Genomic DNA, 21,785 nt, shown 5'->3' with positions numbered 1-21,785 from the left:
GTTTGAACACAAAATAAGATGCAAATGAGGCAGGAAAAGAGAAACATAGATTTCTGGGATTTTGGAACAAGCCTGTATTATGTGCAGTATTTACCCCATGTCATGCTACGACTACATTGTTAACAGTTTACTTGCTACTTTTATGCTCAAAGATTTCTTTTGTAGATTCACAAAGATGCTTAAACCACTCTTTATGCACATGACAGTAAACGTGAAACTTGAAACTAGCTTTCAAAATGGATTCTACTCGGATGCTTATCTAAAAAGGAAACTCTTTGTTGTAGGCTTCTCCCAGAGCTACAAACCGAATCGTGCCCAATAGATTCAATTTTGTGTTTTTGAGATACTGCTTTGCCTACCATAATGAGAACTTTTCAAAGCCCCTACATTTAAATGGTTTATAATAGTTTTTTTTTTTTTTTTTAAAATCTGGTCTTCTCACTTTGAGGTAGCTGTACATGCAGATGGACATCCAGTTAGTGAGCATCTTCTCCACTACGGACTCGGTGCGCCGCAGCATCAGCTTGGGGTTCTTGGAAGCGGACGCGTCGATCAAATCCACCAGCAGCTCCTTCATGATGCTGGTGTAGTATTCCAGTTTGCCGTGGAGGGCGATAGTGAGCAGTGAGGCCAGATTACATCTGGACAGATGGACAGACATCAAAAGGTAGAGGAGAGAAAGAATTGAGTGGAAGAAAAAAGAGGAAGACAGTTGTGTTAGACAAGTGAAGCAGCTGTGCTTCCCAGTTGATAGGGAAGAAAAAATAGCTGAAGCTCTTCCATTTACAGGAAGAGGTGTATGTGCTGGAGAGCGTAGGCACAGGCGACTTCGGGGATTGTGTCAGTACAATGCTTCTTTCACATGTATGAGTGTGTGTATGTGTGTGTGTGTGTGTGTGTGTGTGTGTGTGCGCGCGTGTGTGTGTGTGTGCGCGCGCACGCGACCCACAAAACCGGGGGATGTGGTTGAATCTGGAGACTCTTTCAGCAGATTCCAAAGCTCCTAATTACATGTGAATATAATGCTGAGACAGCCATGAAGTCTCGGATGTACCCCAGAATAAAACTCCCAGCATGCAACAGGGTATTGCAGTATTACAAAAAAAGAAGTCAGAGACCACTACCACAAACTATTTTTAGTGGAGGATTTTGAAAAATAACGCAAATACAATCCTTTCCCTCTTTGCTGCTTATTATTCAAGACTGCATTCATTTATAAGAAATCCTCGAGTGCGTATAATAAAATGAATAATGTAACACTGTCAGTTTGTTAAAGTCCTGCCAGTCAAACGAAACGTGGCAAGTCAAAGTTGACATTTAGGCACTTGATGAAAAGATTACATGATTACAAAGCCCATGAACTGGTTTATGGACCACATGAATAATAAGCAGAGAAGAAAATGCTATAGACGTAATGCTTTGGCGTCTATTGTGGTATATTCCCTGATGCGGTTCGGACTTTAGGGTGGAGAGGGTGTTACCTGTCTCGGACAGCAAAGTCCTTCTGCTGTTCCAGCGCATGAACAAAGGTGATGAGGAAGTGCTTGTTATTGAGGAGAGTGGAGAACATGGTAATTCCCTCCTCTACATTTGGCCTGGTGGTGCTGGATGGCTGAGAGAGAGAGAGAGAGAGAGAGAGAGAGAGAGAGAGAGAGAGAAAAGAAGCAAGACAGTGACAAATACAGTAAGTAGGACAAAGGATCTTGAATCACATTACTCAGAATTGGGTAACAGGTCATTTTGGAAAAAAAAGAAAAAAAAGACAGACTTTTATAAACCCCAAGTTTTTGCAACATCACTTTGAATAATATATTTAGGCAATACACTATGACGCACCACCCTTAGTAATAACGTCTGATCAAACAACTATGCAAACAAGTCTCTTTACACAACTCCTTCAGTAAATCCAGCTTAATAAATAAATCCGCACAAGCTCTATGCCACATTGTACGATTTCCCGATGGTGTTCTGCTTATAGAGCAATGCATTCCTGTCATTCACTGACTCATCAATTTCAGGTAAAATCAGTTCCCTAGGGGGAAAAAAATCCCTACTTCAATCTTTCTTCTTATAGAAGATAAGGTTGTATCTGAAGCTTGACGATCTGCTGTTTGATCTGTACTTTACAGCAGGATGGTCCAATATGGTGAAAATGTCCAATGTCATGACAACCTTGCATATGTGGCAGTTTTTAAAAAAAGAAATCTATTAGAGAAGTCCTTCAGTTGTTCAAAGTTGCTGTATTACTTCATGACTAATGGGTGTAGCATGTACCAGCACAGCATTTTCATAGATAGTTTCGTAGAATTCTAATTTCTTTCTCTTTCTTTCTTTTTGGTTATCTGCATTGCTGGGGCCGTAAAGTAAACCAAAGATGGCTTTTCTTCAATATGAAGTGCTGTATTAACCTAAATTAACCTAACCTAAGGGATGTAGTAGCTTAGTGGTTACGGTGTTCTGTTGTGATTTTGAATCCCAGGTCCCATTATATATATAATATATTATAAAATTATATATATATAATATATATATATATATATAATTTTAATATATATATATATATATATATAATATATATATATAATATATATATATAATATATATATATATATATATATATAATTTTATAATATATTATATATATAATTTTTTAATCATTTTTTTTATTTTTTGCATATTTTCTTTCTAATATTTCTTTGCAGACTTCTACACTCTACTGTACACATGTACTTAGTTTTGCTAAGCTCAATTCCTACTTCCTTTTTTCCAGCTATTATTATTATTTATTCTGGTCAGTCATGGCATGTATCACTGTTTTTTCGTCATGAGCCATAGTTGAAGGATAAGAGTCAAATGAAGTGGACATAAGATCACCTCCTGTAATCTTAACACCTAAATTTGGACTGAGGGAGGAAACTGAGGCGCAACGCAAGTTAGAAGTTTGGCTTATAGTATTACTGTTTATGTGGAGTTTTACATGTTCTCATGCATGTAGATGAACTCGCTATGCTAAATTAACCCCAGTGTTGAAAGTGCATGCCCTGTGATGGACTATCATCTCATCTTGGGTGGATTTCCTCCTACCACCAAGTGCTGGAACAAAGTGCTTACTGATGCTAAACACAGCAGAATAAAAAAATGCCCCAATTTGCATACTATTGAGGTAAATGATACACCACCTTCTAAGTATGCTCACCTACAGTGATGTTCTATTTTAACATACTCTTACTGTATGCACATTATTTTGGGATTTGGGTGTCACTGAAAGGAGGCAGATCTCACAACCTGCAGCTCTCAAGAGGCTTGGACTAAAAATGTTCATTAGCATTTTCAACAGACAGAATGAAGGACCACTTGAAAATGTACAGGTGAAAAAAAAAGAACTCTCTATAGCAGCTTGGCATGCCAAAGAATGCCGATAGTTAATCAATGAATATGAGAGGAATATGTATTATGACTCTGAATGAAAGATTAGACTAGACTAATGATGGAGTGGCCACACCCCTACAACTGCTAATGGCCATAATGCTTTCTGCTCCGGTTTGACCCAACAATCAGACCTGTCGCCAGAACAGCGCGAGTGTTTAGCTGAGCTGTGATGAAGCAGTCCCCATAGAGCCTTTCCATATGCTCCTCATAAAAATAGAGAGAATGGTTGGTGGGAGGGGGGTTAGTGGGAGAGACAAAGACAAATGTGCATGTGAAGATTTATGTTCGCTGATGTGAGGGGGAAAAAAAAGCAGGGTGCAATTCCTTTAAAGACGGTCGGCTGTGTGAAACACTTCATCACTGTTGCTGATGAACCCCCCCATCTCCTGACCTCAAATCTGTGTTTAACACGCACACACATGCATGGATTCACACACACACGCACACACAAACACATACACACACGAGTTGATTTAGATGCGTTCATTAATCATAGCATAATGGAATGCCGTGTCACAAGACAAGCTCTTTTTCATTATTTCCGGAGATAACTTTGGGAGCATGTTCCCCTTTTCATTGCAACCCAGAAAGCTGCAGACTCAGCAGCATTCATCCTGTCTGCACATGTGTGTGTGTGTGTGTGTGTGTGTGTGTGTAAATTTAGGTTTGTGTGCTTTACCTGCCAATCCTGCAGCAGAGGGTGGGTTTCAGGTAAGGCTCTTGGACCCAGAGCATCATTCTGATACACCGGCTGAACCAGACTCCTCTCGTAGTCTGAACACAACTACACACACACATGCACACACAATAATATAATGAGATTTTAATGAGATAACATTGTAACAAGATTTTCTTGACTAATATCCTAATGTGTTTTATTAAGAGATTTGCAGCACTTTGTAATAGGATTGAAGGGCAAGAGTGAAGGAATAATGACAGGAGGAAAAATAGAGATGGAGGAGAGGAAGAGATGGAGCAGGGGATAGTGGAGAAGAGAGGCTCTGAAGGATTGTGTTTCAAGGAGATTAGACTCCCAGTAGGCCATTTGGGGGGAAAAAGGAGCTGAAGTCAGTATAAAAGTATTTATGCTTCTGTTCATACTACTTTTCAACAACACACACACACACACACACACACACATAAACATACCCTTTTCCCATCACATTACAAAACATTAGTCCCTGCACCCTTATCCTACTTATAACCAAATAGGCAAGGTCACTGTGTGTGTATGTGTGTGTGTGTGTGTGTGTGTATGTGTGTGGGTCGGTTTCCTTGTCTATGTGCCCACTATTGTTCACACAGTGGAAACTGTAATGCTGGTGGTTTTTCAACACAGAGGAAAAAGAGACATAGTTTGTCCCTCTGAGCTAAAATCATGAACTGTAAGTCTGACACACACACACACAGAGACAATTTAACTATTAAAAAACCCATATAACTACAAAACCTATATCTATAATCCTAAACCCAACAAAGAGCCATCATAACATAACAGCAGGCATAATAATAATAATAATAATTATTTATTATTTATTACTATATGTCTGTGAGGAATTTGGACTTCTGTATTACTGTATAAGTACACAATGTGATGCCTACAGCTAAGCTTCAACTTTGAAATAATTTCTTTTGTTATCACTTACCAATTTCTAATATATTCCTCCCATTATGGGGACATTTGTCTTAGTAAAGTGTTAAAACACACACACACTGTTTTTGACATTACCTTAGGAAAAAAGGTGCGCATAACGAACTGCTTGTACTCGAGGAAAGGAATGCCTTGGCTGCGGTTTAGCTCTTTAGTCAGGTCGGTCATGTCCGTCTGGAGTTCAGCAAATCCTGTCACACACAGACACACCTACATTACACACACATACCCATATCCTCCCATATACTTGGACATTTTGACATATTGTATATGAAAGAGCACACAGTCACTGTAAACACAAGTATCCTAAAGTTACACACTCTTAATATTTCAATGACATCAGATGAGAGGGTTAGATGGTACCAGGCAAACTGAGCACTCGTGGAATTCGCAACATAATCTCAGGCATATACAGACTCTCTCTCTCTCTCTCTCTCTCACATATACACACACCTGGTCTTTCATATTTAATTGAACCTTGTATAACATATATGACATGAATATACACCAGTTCTTTAAATGCATGAACACACTTATGGCACCAGGTCAGGGTTGAAATGAACACCACATTCACACACACACACACACATACACACACACACATACAGAAAGGTTTCACATTACCTCTAATTTATCTGACACAAGGTTTACGGAATTCGACTCGACCCTTACCCTTATTCAATCCCCTGGAGTAAAAACACTTCATGGAAAAAACTGAGCTATTTTCATATATAGATTTATCTCTGTTTAATGTTATGCAGTGCTTGGAGTCATTACACTCATTGTACATGTTTTAAAGAAATACACCAGGTCTTTAAAAATAAATAAATAAATAAATAAATCTGCCACATCTGTATGTGCAACATTTCCCGATTAATTCAGATTCTCAGCACAGGGAAAACAATTTTTTTCTCTATTGTGGCCACGCCTACACTCCAGATGTGGCGAGTGAAGAAAAGGTTTAGAAAAGCTGGACTATTCCTTTAAGACTTTTTCTTTCAATATTTTGTAGATCGTGTCTTTAATGTTTCTGTAAATTTACATCCATTTACAGTGGAACTAACAGCAAAAGTACCAAAAGTGTGACGTAATGACTGCATGACTGAATCTTTCAAAACACACAATATAGATTATGTGGAAATGTGCGGTTTGTGGCATGTGGGGAAAAAGAACGGAAAAGCAAACATGAAGTTAACGAGGCCGCAAGCTGATACCTTAGTGTGTGTGTGTGTGTGTTTTCTTGCCAGATATTTCCCCATCTTCACCAAGTCTCTTCCAGTCTTGCATCCTGAATTTGTGTATCACAGCTAAAATTAGAAATTCAGCTACCATGTGGGCTATGTGGTCTAACACGAGACGCCACACACACGCACACACTCTCACTCTCTCAAGCACACAATGGCCCACACATCTATTCAGTCTACTGTTCAGTGCAAGCCACTGTATGATCTAACCATTATAACCATCTGTGATCTAACATATGATTAGTTTGAAGCTGAATTTCTAGACAAATAAACACTGAACTAATGGGAATATGCTCCAGACAAATCCTCCATGTACTAGACAATCCAAAAACCCGAGCCAAAGGGTCATTTGAGTGAGTTGTTTGACTACAGGGAAATCATTTAGAAGTTTCTTATTTTGACCTTTCTCATCCCTTACCAGGTTGAGCTTTTCCCTTAACTCAGCACATCATTATTAGGGTGAGTCTATCAGATATTAGGTCTGCACTGTGGGGTGTGATAAGCGTGGGTGCTCTTTGAGGGGATGACAGGAAGTGAGAGGCTCCTCGTATTGTTTTCAACACAGGATGTAAGAAAAAAGTGTGTTTGTGCATGTTTGTGGAGCTGGTCACTGTGGAAACGGGCCTGAGAGGATGATAGAGGATTGGGGGGGGGGGTATGAGGAGAACATGAGGAAGTCTGCCTCCCTATCTTTCTTTCTTTCTCTTTCTCCCTTTCTCTCTCTGTCTCTCTCTCTCTCCGTGGGTGGTCACTGGGTTTGGACTCTCCATTAAGTTTTATTTTTTTATTTTTTAATTTTCAGTAACCACTGTTTGCTCACTTCTCAGTTTCAGTGACCTAGTTTTGCTTCCCTAAACCTAACACACCCTATCACACACTTTCTTACAACCCCCTTCCACACAAACAAAAAAAAAGACTGTAATGCATATATTGGGATCTATTACCTCTAGGCACATATCTCTCTGGACATTAGTAGAGGCTAGACATTATAAATGATCAGACACTCTTTCTCACTTGGAAGGTTTGAGTCGTCCCATAAGTATGGATCCTATAAACTTAGTGCCGGTGCAAGGCGTCTAAGTGTTCTGTACTTGGCCCTGTGCTTTTTTTCCACCCTATACCACTTAGCTTACTCTTACTTCCTAGTTAGGGTTAGACTACAAACTCTTTAGTTCACTATAAATAAACAATCATTACTATGTAATGTAATTCAGTCATAAACAGGTAACCTAGGCTGTCTTGTTAAACCAAGAAATTTAACCAAGAGCAGTTTCTGAAAAAACAAAAGAGATTAGAAATAAGTGCCAGGTCTAGTACACAATCTATATTGTGCATTATACTAAGTATTAAGTGATCATGACTAACTCTTTACTGAGCATTTTCATTCCTACCCACAGAGTTTACCCACATCCTCACAGATTAACCACACATTTGTCTTGTCTTGCTGCCGTGACAAACCGCCGCGTCCAAATTAGCCTTTCGAAGATAAAGCTTTTTCTTATCCCGAAGTTACACAACACAGCTTCTTCAAGCACGGCATTTTCCCACTCTCACAGGTTGACTCTGGTTAATATCAGGAAGAATGTAGTGCGCCTGTCAGAATGTGCAACACAGCTCATACTTCAGCCACCCGATATCTCATGGCTCGACTACTCCAGCTCTCTGCTGCCTGGACTACTGACTGTCTTGCTTCTTAACAGCACTGCAAATGAGCCAGAATATGTGTCTGATTTTTAAACATCCTAAATGCCGTCTTTCCGTCTCTCTTGTTGACACCACCACAATAAGTCTGAAACCAGTTGAAATTCTGTGATGGGGAAAAAATGCAATTGCAGATTTTCATGAATCTTTGAATGAAGCATCTCAGTGCTTTTCTGAGTGTGTATGAAGTTCTGTGGAAGTCTTTATCAGTGTACAGTCTTCGGTCATTTCATGATATTTTCAATAGGAAGTAGTACACTCTGCTTGCACAAGATTACACACGTTCACTTTACATTTCTGGCATTTGGCAGACGCCCTTATCCAGAGTGACTTACGTTTTTATTTCATTTTATACAACTGAACAATTAAGCCTTGCAGCAGGGGCAGGTCTTGGTGGACCTGGGATTCAAACGCACAACCTTCTTATCAGAAACACCTTAACCACTAAGCTACCCACATATTCACTTTATGTGAAAAGGTTCATTTTTGTACTCTTTAGTCCTTATTTCCGCATTGTCTTATGTAGCTCTGTGCCTTTATATAGCTCCAGGGTCTTGGAGGAATGTTGTTTCATTGCACCGTGTAAATTAGGAATATGGAGTGGGTGTATACGTGTTGATCTTTCATCTGCTTTATACAGGGTTACTTAACCGAGTTAATTTCGCTAAATAGCGTCATAACCTCTCGACTTAATTGTTTTAACCTTATTAATGCTGTTTCTCTTATGGTGGTGTTCTTAATGTTACATTCATGTCTTGACATGCAATAATCCTCATTGTTTCAGTCACAATCACACTCATAATATAGTAATATAAACTGGTCTTTGTGTATCATTATGTGCAAACTCCCCGTGGTTATCGCTCTATCTTTGTAGCACAGATGTGTAGAGTACTATCACTGTATTTAACTGCAGTGTAGCTAGTTGCTGCTCTCTTGCCTTGCACTTGTTTCTGTCAGTGGAAACATATTTCTTTTGCAGCTCTTGTATCACTCCTCAAATGTCTAGACTCTTGGACTGCCTCACTTGGATGTTGCTTTGGGTAAACGCTCTTGCCAAAAGAATGAATCGTTTGGAATAAGCCATGCTCTTTATTCCTACATGTACCTCATGTACACACCTCTACACACACACACACACACACAGCTAGCTCACAGTGTGGCCTTGACTCCACTCCGTCCATCTTGTGGCCTTGGCGTCTCCGCTCGCTCTTTGTCTCTGAGGGCTATAAATCTGTCAAAACCTACTGAAACGTTGATACTTAAACAGTGTTCCCCCTTAGCACACTAAAACACACAGAGAAAGCCTTTCTCTGTACCTTTTTATTTCTCTCCGCTTACGAGTACAAGGTCTTCTGATGGACTCGGTTACACACGTACTTCCACGTCCACTCATCTCTCTTGTATACACATAAGAGCCCCAAATGAGATTTCCACTCTTTTAAGACTCATTCAGAAGCCTGCTTCTACACCTGTGCATATGTGTGTGCGTGTGTGTGTGTTACCTTTGCGTATCTCCTCTCTGATCTGTGACTCCATTTCCTCCATCTGTACGAGGGTCTTCTGCCAATATCGCTCTGCCCTTCGGCTCTTGGTACAATACACCACCAGTGCTAGAGAGAAACACACACACACACACACAGAGGAAGAAAATCAATTCTTTTATTATTGTGTCCATCTGCTGTGTCAGTAAAAGATTCAGAATCAATCCGCTGACTTTTATTCGCTGAATCTCAGAGATTAAAGATACTACAGAGAACAGTGTGGGGGGTTTGTGGGTCCTTCTCTCTGTGTGTGTGTGTGTGTATATTTTTTGAACTGCTTAGAGGAATTTTGACCCCACTACCTCCCCTTTTATCTCTCCCACATCTGGCGCATCTGTCTCCATGACGACAGACTGTCCATCACATCACATGCTGAAACACATACACACACATACACACACTTACCCACTGTACATAGGAGCAGAAGAACACAACACACTACAACTGTGACAATGATAGCCAGTTCACTGCCGCCCATCTGAACCACAGCGATCACTTTCTGGAAATTACCCACATGCACCTGAGAGAGAGAGAGAGAGAGAGAGAGAGAGAGATTAATTATGACTGCCAAACAATATCAAGGCATGAATAAAACATGGCATGGGATACTTGTTATAAGAAAATAATCAGTGATGGGCTGGTGGAAGTCTTTTTTTTCCCAGCCATTTAATTTAGTTCAAATTGTGGAACATCCATGAAAAAAGAAGTCTATAGTCCTGAAGACTCTCACAAAAACTAGCTGCTATGAAAGCACTGATACTGGAGACTCCTTCCATTAATGTTTAATTTCTTTGCTACACAACACCATGTTCTTTTGAAAACATTATTCTGTTGAAGTCTGTGTGAAATATTACTGTAATCATTATACATTCAGGATCATATTTACAAGCTGAACTACCCTCCACAAAGTCATAATTACGACCGGGGATTTCCTTTGAGTCCTGAGCATCTGGTTTGGCGGCGTGTCAGTAAGAAATCACGGCGGAATTGATGCACATGACGTCTGTAGTTGATGGTATAGCTGTTAAAATTGAATGTTTCTGGCTTTTTTATTTACAATAAAACATGCTAATTGTCTGCGTATTATATGAAAGAGTTGTACAAATACGATATAATACCTTTATCATGAACTGATTAAAGATATGCACACTCTTCGTTTTCTAGAAGTAGTGTTAAACCACCTTGCTGTATTTTTTATTTTTGTTATTAAATAAGAGTATTGTAGCTCCACCTCCATCTTGCTCCGAAATGACATGAACTCACCTAAACTCGTACTAGCACGTCCCATGTCGTAAATACAACTTTCCGAGAAGGAACTTCAAGGCACAGTTACAGTGAGTGCATTAATATAAACCGGTGATTTGGATTAGTTATTGTGTGACAGTTCTGGATTTTTTTTAATTCATGTTAATGTTAATTGTTTATTGAATTATTTTTAAGTGTTTTTAAGCCTTTTTATTTGTTTGTTGTCTTTGGTAGTTGAAGTGGTATATAGAGGTTAGGCTGAAGTCATGCTGAAGTGTTAATCTATCGATCTATCGATCTATCTATCGATCTATCTATCGATCTATCGATCGATCTATCAATCTATCTATCTATCTATCTATCTATAGAGTGTGTGTGTGTGTGTGAATGTAACATGCTGCCCTATACTTGCCCAGTGTTTCAAAAAGAAAGCTTTGTGACATTCTGATTGTAAACACACACACACTCACACACACACCAAGTAACGTGATACTGGTGTTTCTGAGTGTAAGCAGTTTTATTTCTGCTTTTCAGTAACCTCTATGTGAGTGCAGCAATGACTAATGCTCATGTGTCTCGTGTCTCTTCCTAAATCTCCCTCTAATTTTCACTTTGAATAATTCAACTTTCTTTTCAATTAGGGCTTGTTGTTCTTTAAAGGGAAACCTTTAAAGAAAAAAATAACAAGGGTGTTTCCAGAGATTCCTAGCCAACAGGGTTAACTGTAATCGTCTCTCTCTCGCAGAACCGAACTCAACTGAAACGTTTACACGGTCAACGTGAAACAAAACGCACATTCATCTGCTCTCGGGATGAGTCAGTGTTTAAGCTGTGACATGGTGAGGAATCAGCAGCACTGGACATTCCCACAATACCCAGCGTGTATGTTTACAGACGGGTGCTGAGTCGAACAAAAAAAAAAAAAACATACTGTCTGGCTTAGGAGCTTTCTCTTGACCCGTGACCTATGACCTGCGACCTGTGTGTGTGTGTCTCTGCTAGCTTCATCAGCTTTGTTTGCTCGGGCAAATTGCTTGTCGGTGGAATTCCTTTCTACTCTCTCGCTGCTTGGGTGACTGTATCAGTGGTCATTAGTAAGCGACAGAGAGAGAAAGAGAGAGAGCAAGGTTAAAGATAGCTGTTTTTCATTGTCTAAGAAGACTAAACAAAGGAAAGGCACGCTCGCTTACACACACACACACACACATATATTTAGAAAGTGTTTGATATCGTGCAAGGCCTTGATTAGCTCTTATTATGCCGCTGAAATTATCTTCTGCGTCAAAACAGTGATAGGGGAGAGAGGGTTGAGTGTTGTGCTGGGTGTGTGCCGTCCTCCATGTCACTGGGACATGATGGGACATGCTGATACCGCTCTGTGTTTGTATGACTGAAACCCACTCAAGATTAACTTTTCTTTTTCTTTTTTCTTTTTTTTAAGCTCGATGCGGGTTCGTTACTTTCTTCATCTCGCTGTAATGAGCTGGATGAATCACATCGAGCTCTTTTTGGCCTCAAAAACAAATAAATAAATAAATCAAAAGAGAAACAACCCTCAATTCTCTTGACTGCAAAATCCATTTTTCACATGACTGATGCAATCTGATTACTAATGCATTTTGATTATTTACGAGGAAACAAGTCCGTCTTCGGCTTTTTTTAAGTGGCTTTTCTGAAATCCAGTTCTCATAGCGCGGTTCTTCTCGTCTCTCTTCCCAAAAACCTCGCTTTCTTTTACCATTACGGCTGTTTAATCAAATGAAATTGTGCTGGGTAACGTTATTCATCAAGAGAACTTGTGCCGAGTCTGGTGTAAGAAAACACTCATCAGCAGGACGAGCAGATGGCATTTTTTTCCCTTTCTTTCTTTCTTTCTTTTTTTTTTTTTTAAACCAGGATTCGCCTGGTGATGTGATTGGAGGAAAGGCTTGCGGGTAATGAAGCTGAACTCACGGTGACAGGCAGCTCTCCGCTCCTGGAGCTCAGCGTTCTGTTGATGGTGCAGTGGAACATCTGCTTGTTGTCGAAGCTGATGTCACAGCGCTCCGAGCCAATCATGACCGAGTACTCGTCCCGAGTCAGGTCCAACTCGCTTGGCCCTTTCTGTTGGACAAAAACACAAAAAAAACCCACAAAAAACAAGAAGTCATTCAACCTGAAAAAATGAATGAAGCTTTTAACCACTTCCATTAACTTCTAGAATCATTTTCTATACTAAATCCATTAAAAATAAACTCTTTGGAATCTGAGTAGGATAAAGCAATACAGTAACTCTTTCAAATAAATAAATTACATTGTGTGTAGAGAAGCTCTTTCTGGCACTGATTTATCACTCAGATGGTTATTTGGTCTTTTAACTGGAAAAATTATTCATCTTGGATATTGAAGATGAGCTTAGGAGAAGACTCAGCATAATTTATCCACAATAAAACGTCTGTCATGTACAAATTTGGCATAAAAGCCAGGCATGTTGTTGCCAGGTGTCCAGTTTTTACACCTGTCTACTTTCTCGTCCTTCTAGATGTTCTTTAACATTAAGCCTGTGAGTGAATGTGTTTTTATTCTATATATCTGGCAACCCTTATTATATGTTACATTGAATTCCTCCGGAAAATAAAAATAAAAATCAGCACATATGCCATATTTCCGTATTTTACTGAAGCAGATAATACTGACCAGGAATATACAGTAGTTCAACTTTTCATTATGATTTTTAAAAAAAAAAAAAAAAAGTTTTAAAATGATGTTTTTTTTTATTCGAGGCAATTTAATTTAATTCATAGATTCACCAGTCAGTAAAGACTCTCCAAAATCGACACGGTGTCCCAAAACACTATATATATATACTGGGAAATTAAAACTTTTTAACAAAATTTTTCATATTTGGTTTATAATAAAGTCATTGTTTATTGTCTCTGGATTATTGATCAGAAGGTCAAGGGTTCAAACCACCACCACCACCACCACTGTTGGGTTCTTAAACAAGAAACTTAACCTTCTCTTCCCCAGGAACTGACCCTGTGTTCTGACTCCTGCTTCCTAACAAGCTTCAGATATGCAAATAAAATGAATTCACTGTGCTGTAACGTATATATGTGACAAATCATAAGCTTCTCCTATTATGTGTACAAATTTCAGTCAGCTTTTCTTTTGGCTTTGACGAATGAACAGATCCAGCACAAAGATCATTCACAGGAGTGCAACTACAGTACATACTTATCACCAGATGTGTAAACATCTGTTAAGGAGTTCATCATGAATGAGAGAGACATGAAATGCCAATTATATATGTAGGATGTTTCTCGAGTGTTAATTTCCTCCTAAACACCGTACTACACCTTGTACATAAGAAAAAAGATGAGAAGCTGGGCTGTGATTGTAAAATGATGCTTTACGATGGCCGAAAAAGAACAGCGGGAACGAGCGAGTTACGGCTTCACGTTCCGTCACCATTTACACGTACTACATGTTTTCATTTTCAGCCAGAAGTGCTGTAAGAGTTGCTCCTGGCAGAAGAACAGACATGTTGCTATGACTGATTATTTAAGCAGCTGTTGAAAGCACTGCTTTTCTTTCAGCGTTAAGAGGAGTGTTTGGCACTCGAATATACTACTTCAGTACAAATGTAGCATGATATCAATCACTCCACACTCGATAGTGTAAAATCTTTAGCGAATTTCTCAGAAAATAGTGCGTGAGAACTTCTATTAGCTCAATTTGTCGGTTCTGCTACTCTACAAGGCAGGATGATTAGCGCCTGGTGCTTTATGCAGTTAACATGTGGTCCCAGGAGCGGTCTGTGTGATGAGTTTGTGAACATGAATTCCTCCTAATTTATGAGAAACGCTGCGTCTCAGACAGCGTGGATCTGTGAAGCACAAACTTCACGTTCATCTCTAACGTCACTGCTTACATAACACAGCAATGGAAAAAATGTTTGAACAAATTCATAGGACATGTTTGTGGGTGTGTACAGCAGGTGTCCTATCGTGCTTCCTCAAACTGTGTGTGTGTGTGTGTGTGTGTCTGTGAGGAGCATGAGGAGGGGACAGTGTTTACAAAGGAAGAAATTTCCGGAATCTCTGATTAAACTCTAGGGGTTGCGTCCTTTTCCTCTGACCACCCATCAACAAACACTTCCTCACACACACACACACACACACACACACCAGTTCTGTTGACATAATACATTATCATTACAATACTTAAATACTATGTATACAATATACATTTCTTTGTAATGACCTTTAGGTCTTAGACACATATGAGAAAGAACACACACACACCCACACACACACACCCACACACACACACAGACATATTACCGTCAGCTATGTGTGCATCAAAACAGGAACACATTAAATGACATTCCAGCAAACTGGAACCAAATAAACAGATTTTCTCTCAGTCCCCATCCCTACCCAACACACACACACACAATCAAAACTTTCCATTTCTAACCACAAGCATTGTGTTTGGTAAAGCCGAGGCACATGAATATGTCAGTTAGTTCCTTTTTTGTTCCAATACATACCTACAGAAACACACACACACTCTCCCAATCAACCACAAGCTCTTTAGTTTACACCTCAGATGCACCATCCTCCCTCACTCCCTCCCTCTCTCCCTTCCTCCCTCACGTCCTCATCCCCCTATTCTTCTGCAGGAAATAAACAGTCCTAGACCTGGCATGGGACTTCCTGTCAGACCTCCACAAAATTCCTGATGTATCCGAGCCCACAGGTTTCGCACGTCTGTTCGACTTCCTGATGCGTGTGTGCAACCACGTGTGTGTAAGCGGTTTCATCTCTAGATTGCACAGCATGCTTTTATGATACTATTACAGCCATGAAGGAACACGTGTGAACTGCACATGCACACATAAACACAAACACAAACACAAACACACACACACACACACACACACACACACACAATGCCTTGTGTCAGCTGAACAGTGGAGGTCATACAGAGCTGGGTGGCTGTGCTTAGGAGGGCCTTTGATGTGTGTGTGTGTGAGAGAATTTATAGGGCTCTATTTTCATGCAACTTAGTCCTATAACACCAGCATAAACCCATTTTTCCCCTCATTCTTGCCCAGTTGCTATTTTGGAGTGCCGCAGCAGAGGGTGTGACATTTGAAATCTGACATTTTACCAAGAACATGTCTGCCACATCTACACACCAGTGTCATCACTTTGTGCCTCGGTTATTGAAATAGCGCAAAAAAAAAAGATGCCATGTCACAGGCATGCATTGTTCTTAATAATTAGCAAGGCTCTGTGTGTGTGTGTGTGTGTGTGTGTGAGAGAGAGAGAGAGAGAGAGAGAGGAACAACACAATCTGCAAACAATTGTTAAAGGATTCCTTAAACTACATTACCATATACTGTATATCCTACACATAAATACACTCTGGCCACATTATTAGGAACATCTGTACACCTTTTATTCATGCAGCTATCTAATTAGCCAATCATATGGCAGCAGGTCAGTATATAAGATCATGCAAATTCTAGGATAACTTTCAAAATGCAGGAAAAAATGTGACTGGTCAGACTGTTTCAAGCTGACAGGAAGGCTAAAGTCATTCTCATAATCACTCTTTGAAACCCTGTTGAGCAGAAAAATAGGCCAAAACATGATGCAGACGGACTACACCAGCAGAAGACCACGAGGTTCCACTCCTGAGAGCCAAGAACTGGGATCTGAGTGCGCTACACTGTGCACAAGTTCACGAAATCTGGACATGTACACAGTGGTAGCCTCAGCTTCCTTGAAAGAAAGAGCAAGCACTCAGGAGTTCCTAATAAAGTGGACAGCAAGCGTGTATGCAATTCTGCACTCACATTGATGATGAGTGTGAGTGGCTCCCCAGGATGATGCTTGATAAGTTTTTCTTTGTTGCTGGTGTAAAACTGAGGGTCTTCCACATACTCGAATGGGAAGTGACCTGCATTAGACTCCTCCTCCTCATCCAGGTCCAGCTCGGAGGAGGCGTGGCCATTCCGTCTGTACAAAATCCCATTCAGGTAGAACTGAGCCATGGCCTGCTGCGATTGAGTGGCAGTCGGGGAGCGACATAATATGAGTTTGGGCGACGTAACGGTGCAAACCTGCCAATCAGAAAGCAAGACCGAGTCACATGGGATTAATGGAATCGTTTGTATACGAAGACTAACTTCCTATTACATCAGCCATCTTGTAGTATAGGTTACGGTCCCTGAAGTTGCTTATGTTCTTATAACAGAATATCCTGAGGTATTTTATTCCTCTTATACCACACATTTTATTTTAATTTAATTGTATTTAATTGAAGTTATTAAGACAAAAGCTGGTAGCTTGTCATGTTACCATATTCCTGAAGACTTCCCCATGTCACAAGACTAACATTAACAATTGCACCCTATTACGAAGCACTGACACTGGAGACTCCTTCCTAAATACTCACCTACTGCACGCTTTTATTCTTTTTTTTAAGTCTATAAATCAGTTTATTATTAGTTTACAGTTCTCTGTGAAGCAGCTCTTAGAATTGATAACATACTAGAATTTCACCAGCACTGTGATTTAATTCTGTATCATTTTCAACACACATGGAAAAGTACTTACTGTCTGGCCGATTCCCACCACGTGCATTGTAGCTGTCTGAACCAGATCAAAACTTTGACCATTCACAGAGATGATACGGCCACCACTGGAAAACACACACACACACAGTGGAGGTCAATGGAGATAGCCCATTAACAGACTGTTATAACATGCCGTGTGTGTGTATATGTGTGTGTCTCACCTAAGGTAGCTCTTGTTAGGTTTTACGGTGCTGATGACGGGGTTCGTCTCATAGACAAACACACCGCTGAGCTGGCTCTCACACGGCCTCTGGTCGTATTCCACACACACTGTCACGTTTTCGGCGAGGCCGTACCCAGCTGGCGGCATCACACACTCGATGAGGTCATCAGACAGCCTGTGGAATAAAAATGGGAATGCATGCAGGTATGATGATGATGATGATGATAATGGTGTGAACATCATTATGTAACACAGCTGTAACTAGAAGGTAGTGTTTTCCTGAGCAACCAGCAAAAAATTTGTCTCAAATCCAATGAGTCCAACGAGTCTCACATTCACCTTTCAATCAACTGAGGCAAACCCTGACCAAGTGGGACGGTGATATCATACATACCAAGACTACTAGCTGTTTTAATGAATTATAATAGCAGCATAGTTTAAGGCAGGGGTGTCCAATCTTATCCGCAAAGGGCCGGTGTGGGTGCAGGTTTTCATTCCAACTGAGCAGAAGCCACATCTGAGTCTACTGAAAGCCAAGATCAGTTGATTAGCCAGTTGGAATCAGGTGTAGCTCCTGCTTGGTTGGAATGAAAACCTGCACCCACACCGGCCCTTTCTGGATAAGATTGGACACCATTGGTTTAAGGGGTAACATTGATGGAACCAGCTTTGTTAGACCCCCAAGTCCTCCAATGTTGAAGTCCAAATTCAAGACTACAACTGACATAAAGACATGACTGTGTATTCCCACAATATCTTGCATTCGTGATGTTACCTTTAAAAGAGCTTGAATCCTATATTCATTCATTAGTGAAGCTCTTATTTTATGTAGCTATAGTCTATAGATATCTTTGGGGATAAAGCATTGATATTTGATATCATTCCTGTAAAAAAAAAAAAAAAACCATCGTGTTCTGTCATCGCATATAAAGATTTTTCGGTCAGTGTTTCAACTCGATGTAACCGCATGTTGTTTAAATATCACGTCATATCACACACCGGGATATCTGTACTATTGTCTCCCTTCTCACCAGCACTAACATGCACATGCTCACCTGTCGATTTCACAGTCCTGGGTGGAGTTAACCTTTACTTTCACAGTAGACCCAGCCTCGAGCGATGAGCCTCGGATGGTGAGTCGGGTTCCTCCTGCGATCGGGCCGTGTATGGGCATCAAATCAGTTAACCTGGGCAACTGTAGGAGGTGAATACAAACACAACATCATTTTTTTTTTCATCCTGATACACATCTCTAGACTCAACCAGCTGCCAGGAAAAAGAAAAAAAAAAAGAAAAAAAAATCTCTCTCTTTGCATTAGAACTCATTGTCTGTTCCTTCCATGTAAATGTATTTATATGAGGTTACATCAGTACTGTCTGAGGAATCCTTGAATTCTAGCCAAACATTCTGTTCACACCATTTGCTTTCATTTTTAAGCTGTTGTGATGCCATATGTTTCGAACAGGAACAAGTGCACGCTCCTGACAGTGTAACTTCAGAGACAATAACACTGCAGGAAAAATCCTGCACTAATACATGCATTAATACTGACTACTAATGATCAATCAAGGCATGTGCTAATCACGATCTGATGAAGAGCTCACCTAACCACTTTAACGACCTGCACACATGCTCTTTAAGACAGAATATGAATAAAACGTGCAAGTGTTTATAGAATGACACAGTTATCATCGAATGGCGCTGGATTACTTTCATTTACGCTTGAGCCTCTTTTCTTCTTCTGAAATGGAAAAATATAATATAATCTGATAGAGCACGGGTTTTAAATATTAATGTTACTGTTTTGTTGTTTTTCGGGCTGCTCCCTGTTTGGGGACACAACAGCAAACCATCTGATCCGCATATTTGATTTTGGCACAGGTTTTTACACCGGATGTCCTTCCTGACACAACCCTCCCATTTTATCCAGGCTTGGGGCCGACATTGAGAGTCAAGCCTTTAGTGGCTGGTTGATTCCCTGCCAGAGAATTAAGCCCGGGCCGTGGTGGTGAGACTGTGAGACCACTGGACAACCTGGGAGGCTACTGGTTTTAAATATTAATCATGTGTTAATTTCACTCTCATGGGTAAAGGAGCAGAACCCTGGATCATGTACAGCGCTATTTGAAGAGAAATGTATAAAGAATGATGTAAATTATGAAAGTATTCCCAGAAGCAGCATCCAGTGATGGCTGTATATGTAGCTACAACATAATGCAGATTTAATTCATTTAAATCTTGAGTTAGTTTAAGCCCTATGTGTTCATTCATACACTAAACAACAAACATGTACTATCATCTACCTCATTATTTATGCATGAACTCATAAGACTCACGTCGTAGTCTTAGTTGAAGGCTAGCTCTTCATTAGTTTGTGATTAGTACGTGCCTTAACGTTTATTCATTTAGCAGACACTACTGACTAAATTTCTTCTTCTGTATTACTTTGACTGCGTCTGTGTCAGTAAATCGTGATAAACCTTCACCATTTCTCTCTTAAACGATGAAAGTAGATCCAGCTGTGTATGTTACGGCATCTGGCGAATTATAGAAACGATCTGCAATGATGCACGTTGCATTTATATTCGTTCTTATAGAGAACGATTGCAACTATACGCTTGCAAGATGATCAAAATACATTAACCACCAAACAGGACTGAATGTCTTAGTTAAGTCACGCATGTTGTAACTCTTCATTAGTTCGTGATTAGTACATGCATTAACTCATCATTAGTTCAGTATTAATGCATGTATTAGTGCAGGATTATTTGTGTAGTGTTAGCTATTTATTTTACTGAATCAGATTGATAGCTTCTCTGATTCATATCAATGCGGTCGCTCTCGAACGTTATCGTTGCCATAGTGACAACGTACACAAGAATCCATCATTAAGTTTTAGCAGGTATGTGAACTATATACTGACTCTAGCCCATATGTTCATCAGGACAGTTTGTCAGCTCTGTTCTCCGTACATCAGTGAACAGAGATCATCATAAGACCACCGCTGAGCAGATATTATCAAGGCGGTGTTTCGCTGTCAGTGATACTGAGGTGTTTAATAAATCCAGCAATGCTGCTACTACGATGTCAGCGTCACTGCTGTGCTGAGAATGATCCACCACCCAAATTATACCTGCTCAGCGGTGGTCCGGTGGTTGTCTGCGGTAATCACACCTACCCTACACATATGGTGGATAAAGAGTGAAAAAACTGGAATAATCCTTACATAAAATTTGATAAACACACAGATCAGAGATTTATTCATCTGTCATTTAGAAATCTCAAAGAATGTGACTGCAAAGGCTCAACCACAAGAGAAGGAAAAATAACATCTAACATGTTTATGCGTGTGTGTGTGTCTGCATGTGCGTGTCTGAAGGCATCGCTTTAATCAAATAAAGAAAGGATAGATCTTGATCAGTCCTGCTGGTCTGGTCCGTCACTCAAAATCAATGTGGCGTGGAGAGCTCATGCCAAGGGTACAGATGTGCAAATATAACACACACACACACACACACACAAAGTCAAAGTGTCAAAGACTCAGCTCAACAACACACACATTCAACAAGCCCTGTTCAGACACACAAACATGAGAAACATCCAAATAGACAAATGATGTCACTTCCTGTGAGAGGGAGCGTGTGGGGCCGAGGACTCGGGGCTCAAGTAGGGGACTTTGTGGATTTTTGTCTTTTGTGTATTTGTGCGTGAATATAAAAGCACAGGTCAAGCTGAGGATGTAAAAACAAATGGAATGTTTAAAACGTCTGAAACAGAAAATGTGTGTGTGTGTGTGTTTGTGTGTGTGTGTGTGTGTGTGTTGGGTTGTTAACGCAGATGTTTCCTGAGCTTGGTTAAAACATTGAACATTTAAGGAAGGAGATTTGGAAGCTCACATCCTTTTTTTGGACTGTCTCTCTCTCTCTTTCTGTCTCTCCCTCTCAGTGTCTTTCCCTCTCTCTCTCTCTCTCTCTCTCCAGTTTTCTGTACACTTCTCTCACTTCTTTGTCTGTAAGCATATGCTTTACATTTCAAAATGAACACAATCACAACATGAGCTAATCATAAGATTTGGTAATCATGTGTTTTGATATTAAACACACACACACACACACACAAACACAATTCCTGCATCGCCAGCAAATTCATGTAGGGAAACACAACATGACTCACTTTAGC

The 21,785-nt window shown here is 40.1% G+C and overlaps 1 protein-coding gene across 1 annotated transcript in view; it reads right to left on the bottom strand.

Moving 5' to 3' along the window:
• Positions 1-21,785, bottom strand: part of plxnd1 (plexin D1) — a 90,756-nt gene that overhangs the window by 18,233 nt on the left and 50,738 nt on the right. Inside the window, exons 15-25 of the mRNA XM_058388718.1 lie at positions 18,661-18,800; positions 17,604-17,780; positions 17,423-17,507; positions 16,660-16,926; positions 12,765-12,914; positions 9,972-10,086; positions 9,528-9,635; positions 5,159-5,271; positions 4,109-4,213; positions 1,482-1,612; positions 443-641 (exon numbers count right to left, since the gene is read on the bottom strand). Coding sequence (XP_058244701.1) covers positions 443-641; positions 1,482-1,612; positions 4,109-4,213; positions 5,159-5,271; positions 9,528-9,635; positions 9,972-10,086; positions 12,765-12,914; positions 16,660-16,926; positions 17,423-17,507; positions 17,604-17,780; positions 18,661-18,800 — 1,590 coding nt within the window. The remainder of the gene's footprint in view (positions 1-442; positions 642-1,481; positions 1,613-4,108; positions 4,214-5,158; positions 5,272-9,527; positions 9,636-9,971; positions 10,087-12,764; positions 12,915-16,659; positions 16,927-17,422; positions 17,508-17,603; positions 17,781-18,660; positions 18,801-21,785) is intronic.

This window comes from Hemibagrus wyckioides, linkage group LG05 (genome assembly GCF_019097595.1).
Source record: "Hemibagrus wyckioides isolate EC202008001 linkage group LG05, SWU_Hwy_1.0, whole genome shotgun sequence".
In the NCBI taxonomy this organism is placed as follows: Eukaryota; Metazoa; Chordata; class Actinopteri; order Siluriformes; family Bagridae; genus Hemibagrus; species Hemibagrus wyckioides.
Note: the sequence above shows the minus strand (reverse complement) of the source record. Positions and strands in the feature narration are given on the sequence as shown.